Source organism: Podarcis muralis, chromosome 5, assembly GCF_964188315.1.
Source record: "Podarcis muralis chromosome 5, rPodMur119.hap1.1, whole genome shotgun sequence".
Taxonomy (NCBI): domain Eukaryota; kingdom Metazoa; phylum Chordata; class Lepidosauria; order Squamata; family Lacertidae; genus Podarcis; species Podarcis muralis.
In genome coordinates, this window is record NC_135659.1 from 78,229,401 (window position 1) to 78,241,510 (window position 12,110).

The 12,110-nt window shown below is 44.8% G+C and overlaps 1 protein-coding gene across 3 annotated transcripts in view; it reads left to right on the plus strand.

Moving 5' to 3' along the window:
• PLCG1 (phospholipase C gamma 1) overlaps window positions 1-12,110 on the plus strand; it is a 93,550-nt gene that overhangs the window by 45,957 nt on the left and 35,483 nt on the right. For 2 of the 3 annotated variants that reach the window (XM_028734999.2, XM_028735001.2), the window contains exons 5-8: window positions 9,231-9,315; window positions 9,772-9,855; window positions 11,137-11,159; window positions 11,912-11,984. In XM_028734999.2, coding sequence (XP_028590832.1) covers window positions 9,231-9,315; window positions 9,772-9,855; window positions 11,137-11,159; window positions 11,912-11,984 — 265 coding nt within the window. The remainder of the gene's footprint in view (window positions 1-9,230; window positions 9,316-9,771; window positions 9,856-11,136; window positions 11,160-11,911; window positions 11,985-12,110) is intronic. The other variant, XM_028735000.2, reaches the window with a different exon arrangement.

Sequence of the window (12,110 nt, forward strand, 5' to 3'; positions counted from 1 at the left end):
TCTTCTTCTTCTTCTGTTGTTGCTGTTGTTTAAATTTGTATACTGCCTTTCATCCAAAGATCATAGGGCGGTTCACAGTGTAAATATTCAAAAACAAACCAGTAACTCCCCCTCCCACAAACACATTTAAAAGCCCATAGAATGATTCTGCTTTGCAAGCTGCTCCTTATTAACCACTTATTTTAGGATCTGTGAATACATAGGATACCTTTGGCATGTAGGCTTATATTGAATCCATGGAGAGGAAAAGTTGTGCTGTGCATTTGCTGTCATGTTTAGAAGAGAGCGAAATGCTCCCTTTTTAAAAATGCCTGCTCTTGGTGTCAGTGCCAATGTGCCTTGCCATCTGCCCTTCCATCTTAAATGTCCTCTTCTGTTGCCTCTAGGTCCCCCCACTCCGCCACTCAACACAGATTTCCTTTAATGATGTTAAGAGAGTAGTACATTAACCTTTCAGTATTGATTTTTTAAAAAGAGCTTTTCCCCTAGAGAAATGAAATGTTTTAACCATTACCACTGAGTGCAAAAATGGGAGTTAGAGCGCAGGCCCTGCCAATAGGAACACGGGAAGCTACTTTGCACTAGGTCAGACGGTTAGTTCATCTAACCCATTATTGTCTCTTTGGACTGGCGCTGGCTCTCCATTGTCTCAGGTGAAGGTCTTTCCCATCACCTTGATACCTGATCTTTTGAACTAGACACGGTGTGGGCAGCAAAAACCACCTGCCTGCAAAATAAATGCTGCAAGAAAACTTTCCGAAGGTTCTACCTTACAAGGGCATGTGCAACCAGGAATAATGCCATTGTTGCCATGGTGACTGAGCATTTGATGGATTTGGTAGTCTGCAGGATCATCTGTTTTGCCCGTTTCATTTTTAAAAAAGTCTTCCTGCGAGACAGAGATTGAGCACCTATGTTGGTTTATTTAAAAACATTTCTGAATTGTTTAATATTTAAAGATCTCTTAAAGGAGTCGGGTTTCCTTAGGCCAAGGGAATAATGCACAATTAATTCACTGTGTTAGGACATGACGTTTCTCCTTTGCAAACAGGAAAGGGTTACATGTTGCTGGTAATATCTCTGCTCACGCTTACAGCTTTCAGACCTTCCATTCCTGAAATGTAGCCATTTCCCATCAGTATTGATCTTGTTCTGCAGCTGCAATGGGGACAGTTGGATGTATTCTAAGGTGGACTCTTAGACTGCACAGGGGAACAGTTAAGTCCAGCACTGTCTACACCCTAGATTGCCCTCCAGAATCCTTTGCAATGCAGATGGCAAGTAAATCAATGTGGAGAGTCTTCCCTGAGATAAGTTTGGAAGCCACTGCCATGAAGGAGGAACACTAGAGAGTTCATCCTCTCCCACTACTGCAATGATGTACTGGGAGACACCTCACAAAAGTTACTCTGCCCAACCACTAAAAGCACAGGAGCCCGTTTGTATATTAAACCTGCCAAATGTAGTACAGTTGTACCTCTGCTTACGTATCCCTTTGGATACGTAAACTTCGGGATGCGAATGCGGCAAACCTGGAAGTATTTTTTCAGGTTTCACCCCATGCGCATGTGCAGAAACAGTCCTCCAGCTGTGAATTCCTCAGCATGCAGCCGGACCTCCAGAACAGATCCCGTTCACATAGGTACCACTGTACTTGCTTGATACCACAACTTGAAACCCTTTGCATCTCTTTCCCTAGCAAATAAATACAAGTTGCATTTCCCTTGTGTCTCCAGTGCCAAAGGCTGCCTGGCGCCTCTGCTGCTTGCTTGTGTCCTTTCTCCCTTGTGCAGTCGGTCTTCCTATTTCCTGTCCTGGCAGAAGGCCTTGGCTTGATCGTTATTTAACCAGGAGCTGGGACAGAGGCAGCCCACAGCACCAACGCAGCGTGGAGGCAAATAATGAGCAACATCTGTCAGGGAGGGCGGGGTACATTTTTGCATGATTTGCATATTGATGAGTTTGTGTCGTGTCTTCAGGAGATTATTGCCACCTGCTTTCTGAATACTCTGCTCCGTGGACTTGAGGGGATGGTTCAGCCTGCAAAGCAGAAAAATGCTAAGTGCTCTCAGTGGATATAATAAGCCAGCCTGGTGTTCTAAATGAACCTTTGTCATGCCTTCTTGTTTGTATGTGTCTTCTGAGTTTCCCTGTTTCCACAGTCCCTTGTCTGAGAGGGCGAAGAAGCAAAGACGCAACTGGCTGGTGTGCTTTGAGCAAGAGCCATTGTTGCCAGAGGAATAAATAAGCTGCTCTTTTGTACAAGCAGTGGCGTAGCATGGGTTGTCAGCACCCGGGGCAAGGCAAGTAATTTGTGCCCCCTAACCCGTGGATTTGCCCTAACCCCAGATGTTGCGCCCGGTGCGGCCGGCCCCCCCTGCACCCCCCACGCTATGCCACTATGTACAAGAGACCTAGATGGTCAAAGCAAGGTCTCTCGAAATCTGGATGGCAGTTATCTTCTTTGTGTGTATTTGACTGTGTGTGTGTGTGTGTGTGTGTGTGTGTGTGTGTATTTGATCATCTCTTCATCAAGGGAATCTTTACAACCTGAATAACAAATAAAAGTTGCCATGCTGGCAAGCGATATGAGATTGAAGTTGGGGGCCCCCCAGGGCAGTAATAATTGAGGGTGCCCCTCAGGAGAGAACTGAAACTCTGCTTTTTTGCTTAAGTGCAATCCATTCTGCTACTGCTGCTGTTATTGGCAGCAGAGGTGCAGCTAGGGAGGGCTGGGGCTACGACGGGGTGCACTGGGTGCCACTTACCCCGGGCGCCCAGCTATGCCGCTGCTTGGCAGCATTCAATAAAAAAAATACACATTAAAATTACAATGCAAAAGCCGCCAGTAGACCAAAGTAGGCATAAAATAAATAAATACAACCAACAGGTACTAATGGCCAGCAAAAAGCTTGGGAAAATAAATGAGGTTTTCGCAAGTGCTGAAATGTCCTCTATGTTGACGCTAAGCTGGTTGCATAGAAGGCACTGCTCACATATACCTGGCAGTGGATTGCTCACATGTTTTTGCTTGCTTGTCGGCCTGCTATTTGAAACCTGCAATGTGTACAGTGGTACCTCGGGTTACATACGCTTCAGGTTACATACGCTTCAGGTTACAGACTCCACTAACCCAGAAATAGTACCTCGGGTTAAGAACTTTGCTTCAGGATGAGAACAGAAATTGTGCTCCAGCGGCGCGGCGGCAGTGGGAGGTCCCATTAGCTAAAGTGGTGCTTCAGGTTAAGAACAATTTCAGGTTAAGAATGGACCTCCAGAACAAATTAAGTTCTTAACCCGAGGTACCACTGTACTTAGATTCTTTGAGTAAACGCTGGAGCCAACACATTTGCAGTTAGGTGTGCTGCAAATATATTTTTATAAATAAAGAACAATCAGAGTTTGCAAGCTGTTCTTCAGGCTGAGGACAGCTGGGGAAATCTGACGTGCTCGAGGTAGTGGTCCTCCTTGACAACTAAGCTGTCGATATAGTTTCCTCCCATACGCACCCGATCCACACAGTAAACCCATGTGTTGGGGCCAAAGCGGCATGGGTTGCATGCACACCAGGCCAGCAGCTGGAACTAGACCTCGCATACTTCAGGAAATGCTTTTTATCGCATAAGTTCTTCCTACTTGCAAAGATCACCAAAGGAGGCTCTGCATTAGGTGCTAACTGTTGTTGAGAGGCTCAGATTGCCAGGTTTGGCATAGATCAGGCATAGGCAAACTCCAGCCCTCCAGATGTTTGGGACTACAATTCCCATCATCACTGACCACTGGTCCTGTTAGCTAGGGGTGATGGGAATTGTAGTCCCAAACATCTGGAGGGCCGGAGTTTGCCTATGTCTGACATAGATGCTCCTCAGTGGTATCATCTGGTACTCTCTGTCTAGTGAAGCTCCCTGGTTTATATCCTGATATACACCTCTCTTTAAGGCACTGAAGTGGGTCTGTGTAAACTATCCATTTGTTCATATTCCAAAAGTGGATGAACACCTTCCAAATAGCAAGGCTTTCCCTATTAAAAGGTGGGACTCTGGAAATTCGAGGCCGTTTTCCCAGTTCCATCTTGCTTTGAACTTCCTGGCCTTGATTGAACTTCTTTCTTTCTTGCTCTTTGTTCTCAGAGAACATGTGCTATAGAGTATAATGGAGACTAGTGGTGGGTGTTCAATGGCTTTGATATGGTTTTGGAATCTGTACATTTAATTTCTAGACTCCTGCAATTATGCAAGTAAGAGACATGCCCTTTTTACCATCGTGGGGGGCGGGCAGAGGAAAGCCTGCTTCTTAGACAGATTGTAAATTACCTTTTCTTGTTTGCGCCATGTGTTTTTGATTCCTTTCAGAATAAAGCCATTCAGTTATACAGTTCCTGGAATTAGCTGGGTTAAGCCTACCCACATCGCCTGCTTTGGTGTGCACACTCTGCTGATAAGCAGATATTTTGGGTTTTGTAAGAGAGAGAAATATCCCTAGTTGCCTTGAAAATTTCAGTGGTGGCAAGTGAAACTAACCTGTCTTGTGAGTGAGGTTTGGGGTTTTTTATGTTTATAAGTTTTATTCTATGGGGAAATTAGTAGGTGGGATTGCTTGTCTGGCAATCTCTCAAGGCCCCTCTAGATACCCCTTTCATTGCACATTCATGATGATTTGTGCTCATGATACTATTGGGGCAGTCACACGTGATGCCACTTTTAATGCTATTTGCACCTGCAGAAGTTTTGGAGTGGCCACACCACATCACTTCCAATCCAATCTCCTGCTGAAATCCCATAACTTTGTATATCACAAATGTTCTGCTTTATCTTTGTCCCACTTTTGTAGCCACTCTGCAAAGCAGTAATGCGGTAGCATTGCAGAACAAACTAAAGCAGAATAAATCTACCACTAATGCACTATAGTTGAATCAAGAATATGCTGCAGAATTATTGCCCGCACCCATCTTTCTTGAGTGACAGTGCAGTGTGCCTCTGGGGGTGAAGTCAAACTGTTATGTTAGCAGCCCTGAAGTGTGCAAGCCTCAGGGCACAAGCCTAGGCAGTGTGTATGGAGCTCCTGGGATGCCCAGATGACAAGATTCCCCTCTCGGCCTCACAGTTGGGCCAAATGAAAGCAAAGCAATGTGTTTGGCACCAGCTTGGCTGCAGGAGTTGCTGGAAGGAGGTGTGCCAGGCGCCATCTTAGGGACTCCACTCCAGATTTGTGTAGATGCCCCACAAGGCAGCTAAGGTTTACAAGCCCCATCTGCCCCTCACTTCCCTACAGAATATGCCTTCAGTAAAACAGCCTGGATGGGTTCTGAGCTGGAATGTTCATAGAACCTTTCCCACTGCACATGTGCAGCAACATGGAGTGTTTTTTATTATAATCTGAATACGAGAGTTGCACAAAGTCATTGAATTTGCAGCTGTTATAGTTCCAGAAATCCCTGTCTACTGATGTGTGTGTGAGTGTATGTTTGTGAGAGAGGGGTGAGTTGGGGAGATGAACTCATGATTACAGTGTGGAAAACTGATTAGTGGCCATTGGTCCTTTGTTCAGTTTCTCAGTTGCCCTTCCTCCTTTTGGAATGCAGACACTGTTTTCTCACCCACTGAGATCTGGAAGTAATAAATGGGTAGTTACTGGGTTCCATTTCCTGACCTAATGACTGGAGCTAATCCTCAAACTGCAAGGTTGTCTGTCTGCAACATGCATCTCTCAGGAGTTCAGCTGGGAAGGATTTTTTAACTGGATTAAGTCCAGTGCTTTCCTGTGCTGCTGTGAAGGGAGTTCTGTAGTCTCTCTTCCTGGGGAGAGGGGACCATAGTGTCTGGGTTGCCAGGAGCACATGATTTCTTTGCCAGCAAATCCTCATCTGAAACTGATTTGCTTGGATTTCATCAGTCATCATTTGGCTGACAAACTGTACTGAATTGTTAGGTTTCTCCTCTCAACATCAATTTGCTCTGTGGAACAGAGAGAATCCCTGGACAAACGTAAACCTCGGCTAATTAGCAAATGGTCAAGATCAGAATGTTGAGAAGGCCCCTTTGATTTGATTACACACTGCAGAAAAGGTAAAATATGTTGATTACATAGAACCACTGGCAGTAGTGCTCCTAAACTGAACTCACGCAATCAGAGAAGGCCAAACTCATTTAATGACAGATAACTTACTCTATTGGAAAAAGGCTGTAACTCAGTTAGCAGGAGGTCCCAGCTTCAATCTTGCACATCTCCAAGTAGGGTTAAGAGAGACCCTTGTATGAAACCCTGGAGAACTAGCGGTGGTCAATGTAGACATTACTGACCTAGATGGACCCATGGACTTATTATAAGGCAGCTTTCTACTTTCCTGTTTTGGTAATTGGACCAGTCAATTATCCCATGTTATTGAAATTCATTTAAGTTAACAGCTCAGTATGCATGGAGGGCACTCAGTGAAGAAATGCTGTTCCACAGCACCACACTTTGGAATCTCCTTGCCAGGTAGGAGCAGAGTCTCTCTCGAGGTAATAGCAGTATTACTCTACCGGGTCTTGCGTTAGAGTCATCAGCAGTTTATAATGAAATGCTGCTGAATGATCTAATCAGGCCAGCAAGGGAGAATTCCCTGTAACTAACAGACAAAAATGGTTGACTAACCACTGTTCCTGTTTTGAAACCTTACTGGATAGCACATTGGCACAGGTTCAGATACCCAGTCGCATCCAAATGATCCTGGCATTGCCGAGCAATGACCCATGGGCAATATAGTTTATCGAAAATGGGAGGCTTTTCAATAGCTTTAACATAATACGTGGAGAGGCCTTCAGTAAAAGGATGGTGTGTCATCCAGAGTTCATAACCTATTCTGAATCTGTGGCAACTAATTGCACTTTAATGATCATCTTATGCTTGCTTATGGGAGTGGGTGTGTGTATAATTGGGAATATAGCTAACGGGGGGTGCAGACCACAAGGGTGAATTGCTTGCTCTGGGCAAAAGTTGTGAATGTTGCCCATTGTATAGCCCAGTATATAGTTCTGGGGCAGAATCAGTGGTTGTGGTGCATATTGGCACCAATGACATGGAGAAATGTAGTCATGAGCTCCTGGAAGCAAAATGTAGATTGCTGGGAAGAAGGTAGTCCCTGAAGTCACAACCTCTGGCCCGTGGGCCTAACTAGGCTCCCCAGGCCATTTTCCCCAAACCCACATGCACCTGCCCCTCACGTGTCACAACAAGTGTGGGGTAGGCAGACGCACAGGTGCAGAAGGCAGGATTGAATTTCCCACATATTAGCTGATGTGTCAGGAGTTCAATCCTGCTTGGTCCACATGTACCAGTGAGTTCCTGTAGGGAACTGGCTTGCATGTCCAAAGCTTGCAGAAAGCAGAATTTGAATCAGCTGATGTGCAGAGAATTTAATGCTGCTGCGGTGGTATATCCCACACCTGTCAGTCACTTGACATTGATATGTGCAGGAGGGAAAATAAAGATCTGGCTTGTTAGGACAAAAAGATCTAGCTTTAGTCCTCTGATATTTAAACGATCATAACATTTTTCATCTTCATCTGTGGGAGAAAGTTATATGCCACACCAAATCTTCCTCAGCTGCTGTCCACTCTGCCCCCAATCAGTTTAAAAGCAGCTTTGCTACTTTTTTATTTCATTTTTAGCACCTGCTTAAATGAACTAGGTGGGCTTTTCTCTTCATTCAACAAGCTCTTCTAATGTTCTTGTGTATGTAAACTAGAATAAGGCTTGAAAAGCGTTAGGAGGGGTGAACTTCAGTGTGATTATGGATGGTATTCAATGAAATAATTGCTCATGTGAAATTGTGTGAGGGGACTTCCCCTCCATCACCCCCAAATCCGCTCCAGAAGGAAACCCTTAAACAGAAGATTTAGGGGGGCTGCTGAGGAAGTTGGTGAAATGTTCTGTTATGCAAGGAGAAATCCATGCACTGCTTGAACATTTCCCTTAGTGCTGCTTTGAATACAACCCAATGCCTCAAGACAACATTTTTCAAACGTTTGACTTTTTCAGAACTCTGTTAACATTATTGGTGGCAGAACCACTGCACATCTGCCACAAAACCCCAGTGCGATGTCATATTTTGGGGCACACAAGTGCACGCAGGGCATGGACTCCCTGCTGCCCTGTATGAATAGTTGGCGCAACCTAGAATGTGTTCCCCTGTGGCCCCATGTGGCAGAGCAGTCCTTGAGGATAGGCTGCCTTATTTTCTCATCTGCGACCCCCTGCTAGGCTTCCAGTGAACCTGAAACCCATTTTGGTAACCCATTTTCTTAGCAGACCCACAAGGACTTTTTTCCAACAGCAAACAAATAGATTTTTTTCAAAAATGACTTTCCCCATTCCTCTTTTTAAAAAAATCCTCACATCTTACATCTCAGTGCTCTGCCTCCTTTTCCTTTATTTTCTCCTCTTCTTCCTGATGCGGCTTGAAGAGGAACCATTTCCCAAACAATTTCTGAAAACTGTCCAAGTGATGGCTGGGAAAGCAAACAGACCTGTTTTTCTCAAGCTGTGTTTTGTTTTTTAAAAGCTCTTTTGAAATCATTTCAATCTGCCGTTTGGGAAAGGCCCACAGGAATTACGGCCTTGTTTCTTCCCAAGTTGTATCCTGCAGAAGTGGCAGCTTTAATAGGCTTTCTGAGGTGTGTAATTTTGGAGATATTTAGAGGTAACCACCACTTCTGCAGGGACTGTAGGTGGTTTTGACCTATCACCCTCCTTTCATTGAGTTGCCTTCGGTTTTATTGTACTGTTATTCTGGATTTAAAGCAAGAGATCAGATTTTAGGAACCTGACAGCAACCAGGTTGTCTGTGGCAGTTGCAGCATCTGAGGACTGGGGTTATAAACATGTTAGCTCCCCCAGTGACTCTGGGGCTAGCCACCGGAGACAGAAGTTGTGAGAGGCATCAGCAGCACTTTGAGTGAGGAAGCCCTGCCCTCTGAGGAACGAACATCTGGCTGCTTTGGCAGCCATTTCTGGGCCAGGGTCATTTCCTGTGAGGCCAGCTGTGACCCATCAGGGTAGCAGTTAGAACATCTCAGGAACTGCGGTGGAGGGACCTATATGTACTTTTGCCCCTCCTCATTGGCTCTTGGCTTTTAAATTGTATTTTAAATGTATTTTAGGTACTCTCTGGGACTTACAGGCTTGTGAGGGGTATAAATGCTCCACATGAACATGCCCCCAAATTTATTTTTTTATTCTTTACCACCTAGGATTTCTGCAAAGGATCTGAAAAACATGCTGTCACAAGTGAACTACCGTGTGCCTAACATGAAGTTTCTGCGCGAGAGGCTAACAGTAAGTGCTCGATATTCTTTGCCCCTTTAAACAAGCATTCTCTTTGTAGTCATTGCCATCAGCTGCACCATAGCATCAATTGGGGAAGGGCCATAGCACAGCATTGTCTACTCCGGCTAGCACCAGCTCTGTGGAGACTCAGAGAGAGAAATGTTTCTTCTGTTCACCTGATCCTTTTAACTGGAGATGCCAGAGATTGAACCTAGAGCCTTCTGAATGAACTATGCTAGAGCATATGCTCCTACCGTTCAGCAAACTATTAAGAGACTCTGGGCATGCACTCCCACTTTGTATATTTAAAAGCACATCGGTGGATCGCAAGGATTGTAGTGTTAAAATACCGCAGTCATCTCAGCACTCCGATTTCCACAAATAGGAGAACTGAGGTGTCATACATGACTGAGGACGAGTGTTATTTATTAAGAGGATTTTCTCCTCCCCAATCTCTCATTTTAGGATGTGGAGCAGAGAAATGGTGATATCACATATGGACAGTTTGCCCAGTTGTACCAGAGCCTGATGTTCAATGCACAAAAAGGGGTGAGATGCTTCTAATCGTAATATTTGATACTTTGTAAAATCTATGCCTCCTCTTTTGTTTTGGTGCTGTTTCACTTCCTATTACTTTCCCTTTTGTTTTATCGAGCATGTGAATTGAATACATTTCAAATAGCAAACTATTTCCCTCACCTGCACTTATGACCCTAACTAGAAAAAAAATCTGCCCCTACAAATGGAAGGTGGAAAATGGGAAGCTGCTTTTGCAGTTTAGTTTCTAGTGCCGTGTACAGGTAACCCTGATCAGAAAAGTGAGGATCACCAGCTCTCTCACATCAGTTCTCTACACGGACCAGGACTTGCTGTTGCTATGTGTGCTGCTGACCTGCTATTGTGAGAGAAAGGGACTCAAAGACAGACAGTAGAGTTCTGAAAAGGAAGAGGTCTCAAGTTTACTTGCCATTTTGTCTTTGTTTTTACAGGAAAAAAGTGTTATGTGAGCTCTCACCATTTGTCCATCTCCAAACCCCAAGCATCTCTCTAACTTATTTTACTGTATTTTTCGCTCTATAGGACGCACCGGACTATAGGAGGGGAAGAACGGGGGGAGGGGAATTCTCCCCCTCTCTGCTCAGTGCCCCTTCAGCGAAGCGGCAGGAGAAACGGAGCCCCTTCCATTTCTCCTCCCGCTTCACTGAAGGGGCGCTGCACAGAGATGGAAAACTGTGCAGCGCCTCTCCAGCGAAGCGAAGCCTGGAGAGCAAGAGGTATTGGTGTGCATCGGTGTGCCTTCACCCTGCTGCCCTGCGGAGGCTTTGCGCAGCTAACCCCAAGCTAGAACAGCGAGACGGAGCGCTGCGCAGTGCTCCGTCTTCCTGTTCTGGCTTTGGACTTCGCTGCTCTATAGGACTCACACACTTCGCTCTATAGGACACACACACATTTCCCCTTAATTTTTGGAGGGGAAAAAGTGCGTCCTATAGAGCAAGGGGGGAAGTGCGTCCTATAGAGCGAAAAATACGGTATGTAAGAACTACATGACACTCTTCAGTAAGAATATTTTTAGGACAGCTTGCAAATAAAACAACAGAACAATAATAGTAAAACAATGATGAGAATGGGTGTCATCACTGAGTTGTCCCCCCAGCCCACATCTTTTATTTCATTCATTTCATGTGTGAGTATACTGAAATAATGATGGCAGCCACAGCCTAAAATAATGGGCTGTGATTAAGCCGCTGCATTTCTTTACTGAAGTGTAAAGTGTGACACTGGATATACCAAGCAGAATCAGCTGATGTGTGCATTTTCCCCCTTTTGCAGATGGCTATTCCATTCTTGGAAAGGTAAACTGCTCTCTTTCCTATATACAGTGGGAGGGTTGAGTGGGTTGGCAATTAGACTTGTTTATGAATGTATGTTGACATTTGACTGCAGACTGCTCGTTTCCTCAATAGGACCCTATTCTCAATATGTCTTCAATGAAGGGCCTTGTTATAAAAATGCTGGGCTGAGCTGTTTGGTGGTGGAATTTCTAAATCAGGGGTGTTCAAAACAGACTCTGAGGCTAGGTTTCTCTCTTCCCATTCTTAGTTCACCATTGGCATGGCAATAAATCTATTTCGTAGCAAACTGCAAAATTCAAACAAGTTGGAGTGATTTTTATGCCCGTTGCTGTGACCACAAAACTTGGATTTTTGCAGATAGATTGAACTAGCTGATGCAAAACCCAGCCAACATTTCATTTTAGATCTGTTACTATCTTTTGATTATTTGGATTTATGCCTGCTAGTGCCCTTGCCCAGTGGCAAAGTGGGTTATCTGGAAATGATCCATTTCTATGTAGAGATCCTCTACCACCGCTATTTCTTCCTTTGATTTTTTTGACTCGTTATTGCCCTGTGGGAGAGGGAGGAGCAGAGACAAGGAGCAAGGCTGTCATGTATGACGATGGTTGAGGCTCCCTAGTTGCTTTCAGTAATCCATCTCAGCTCTGACACTGTCTTCCTTGTTTAGTCGATTTCTCAGTGCAGCAGCTGCTTGTTCTGTAGGGTGATGCTTTCTAACCAATGTGTCTTGTCTGTGCTTCTTCCTCCAGCAGTGCAGAGAGATCTGAGCACTGCAGGGTATCACTGAAGGAGTTCCAGATGTTTCTGCTAGAATACCAAAAGGTGAGTTTGTGCAATAGAAAGGGAAATGGAGAAAGAAAGCAGCACAATGTGATAATCAATGGCTCAAATTCAACACAGTGTGACCACTCATAGGCAATTGAGAATTCTGAGTTCTTTAAATAAAGT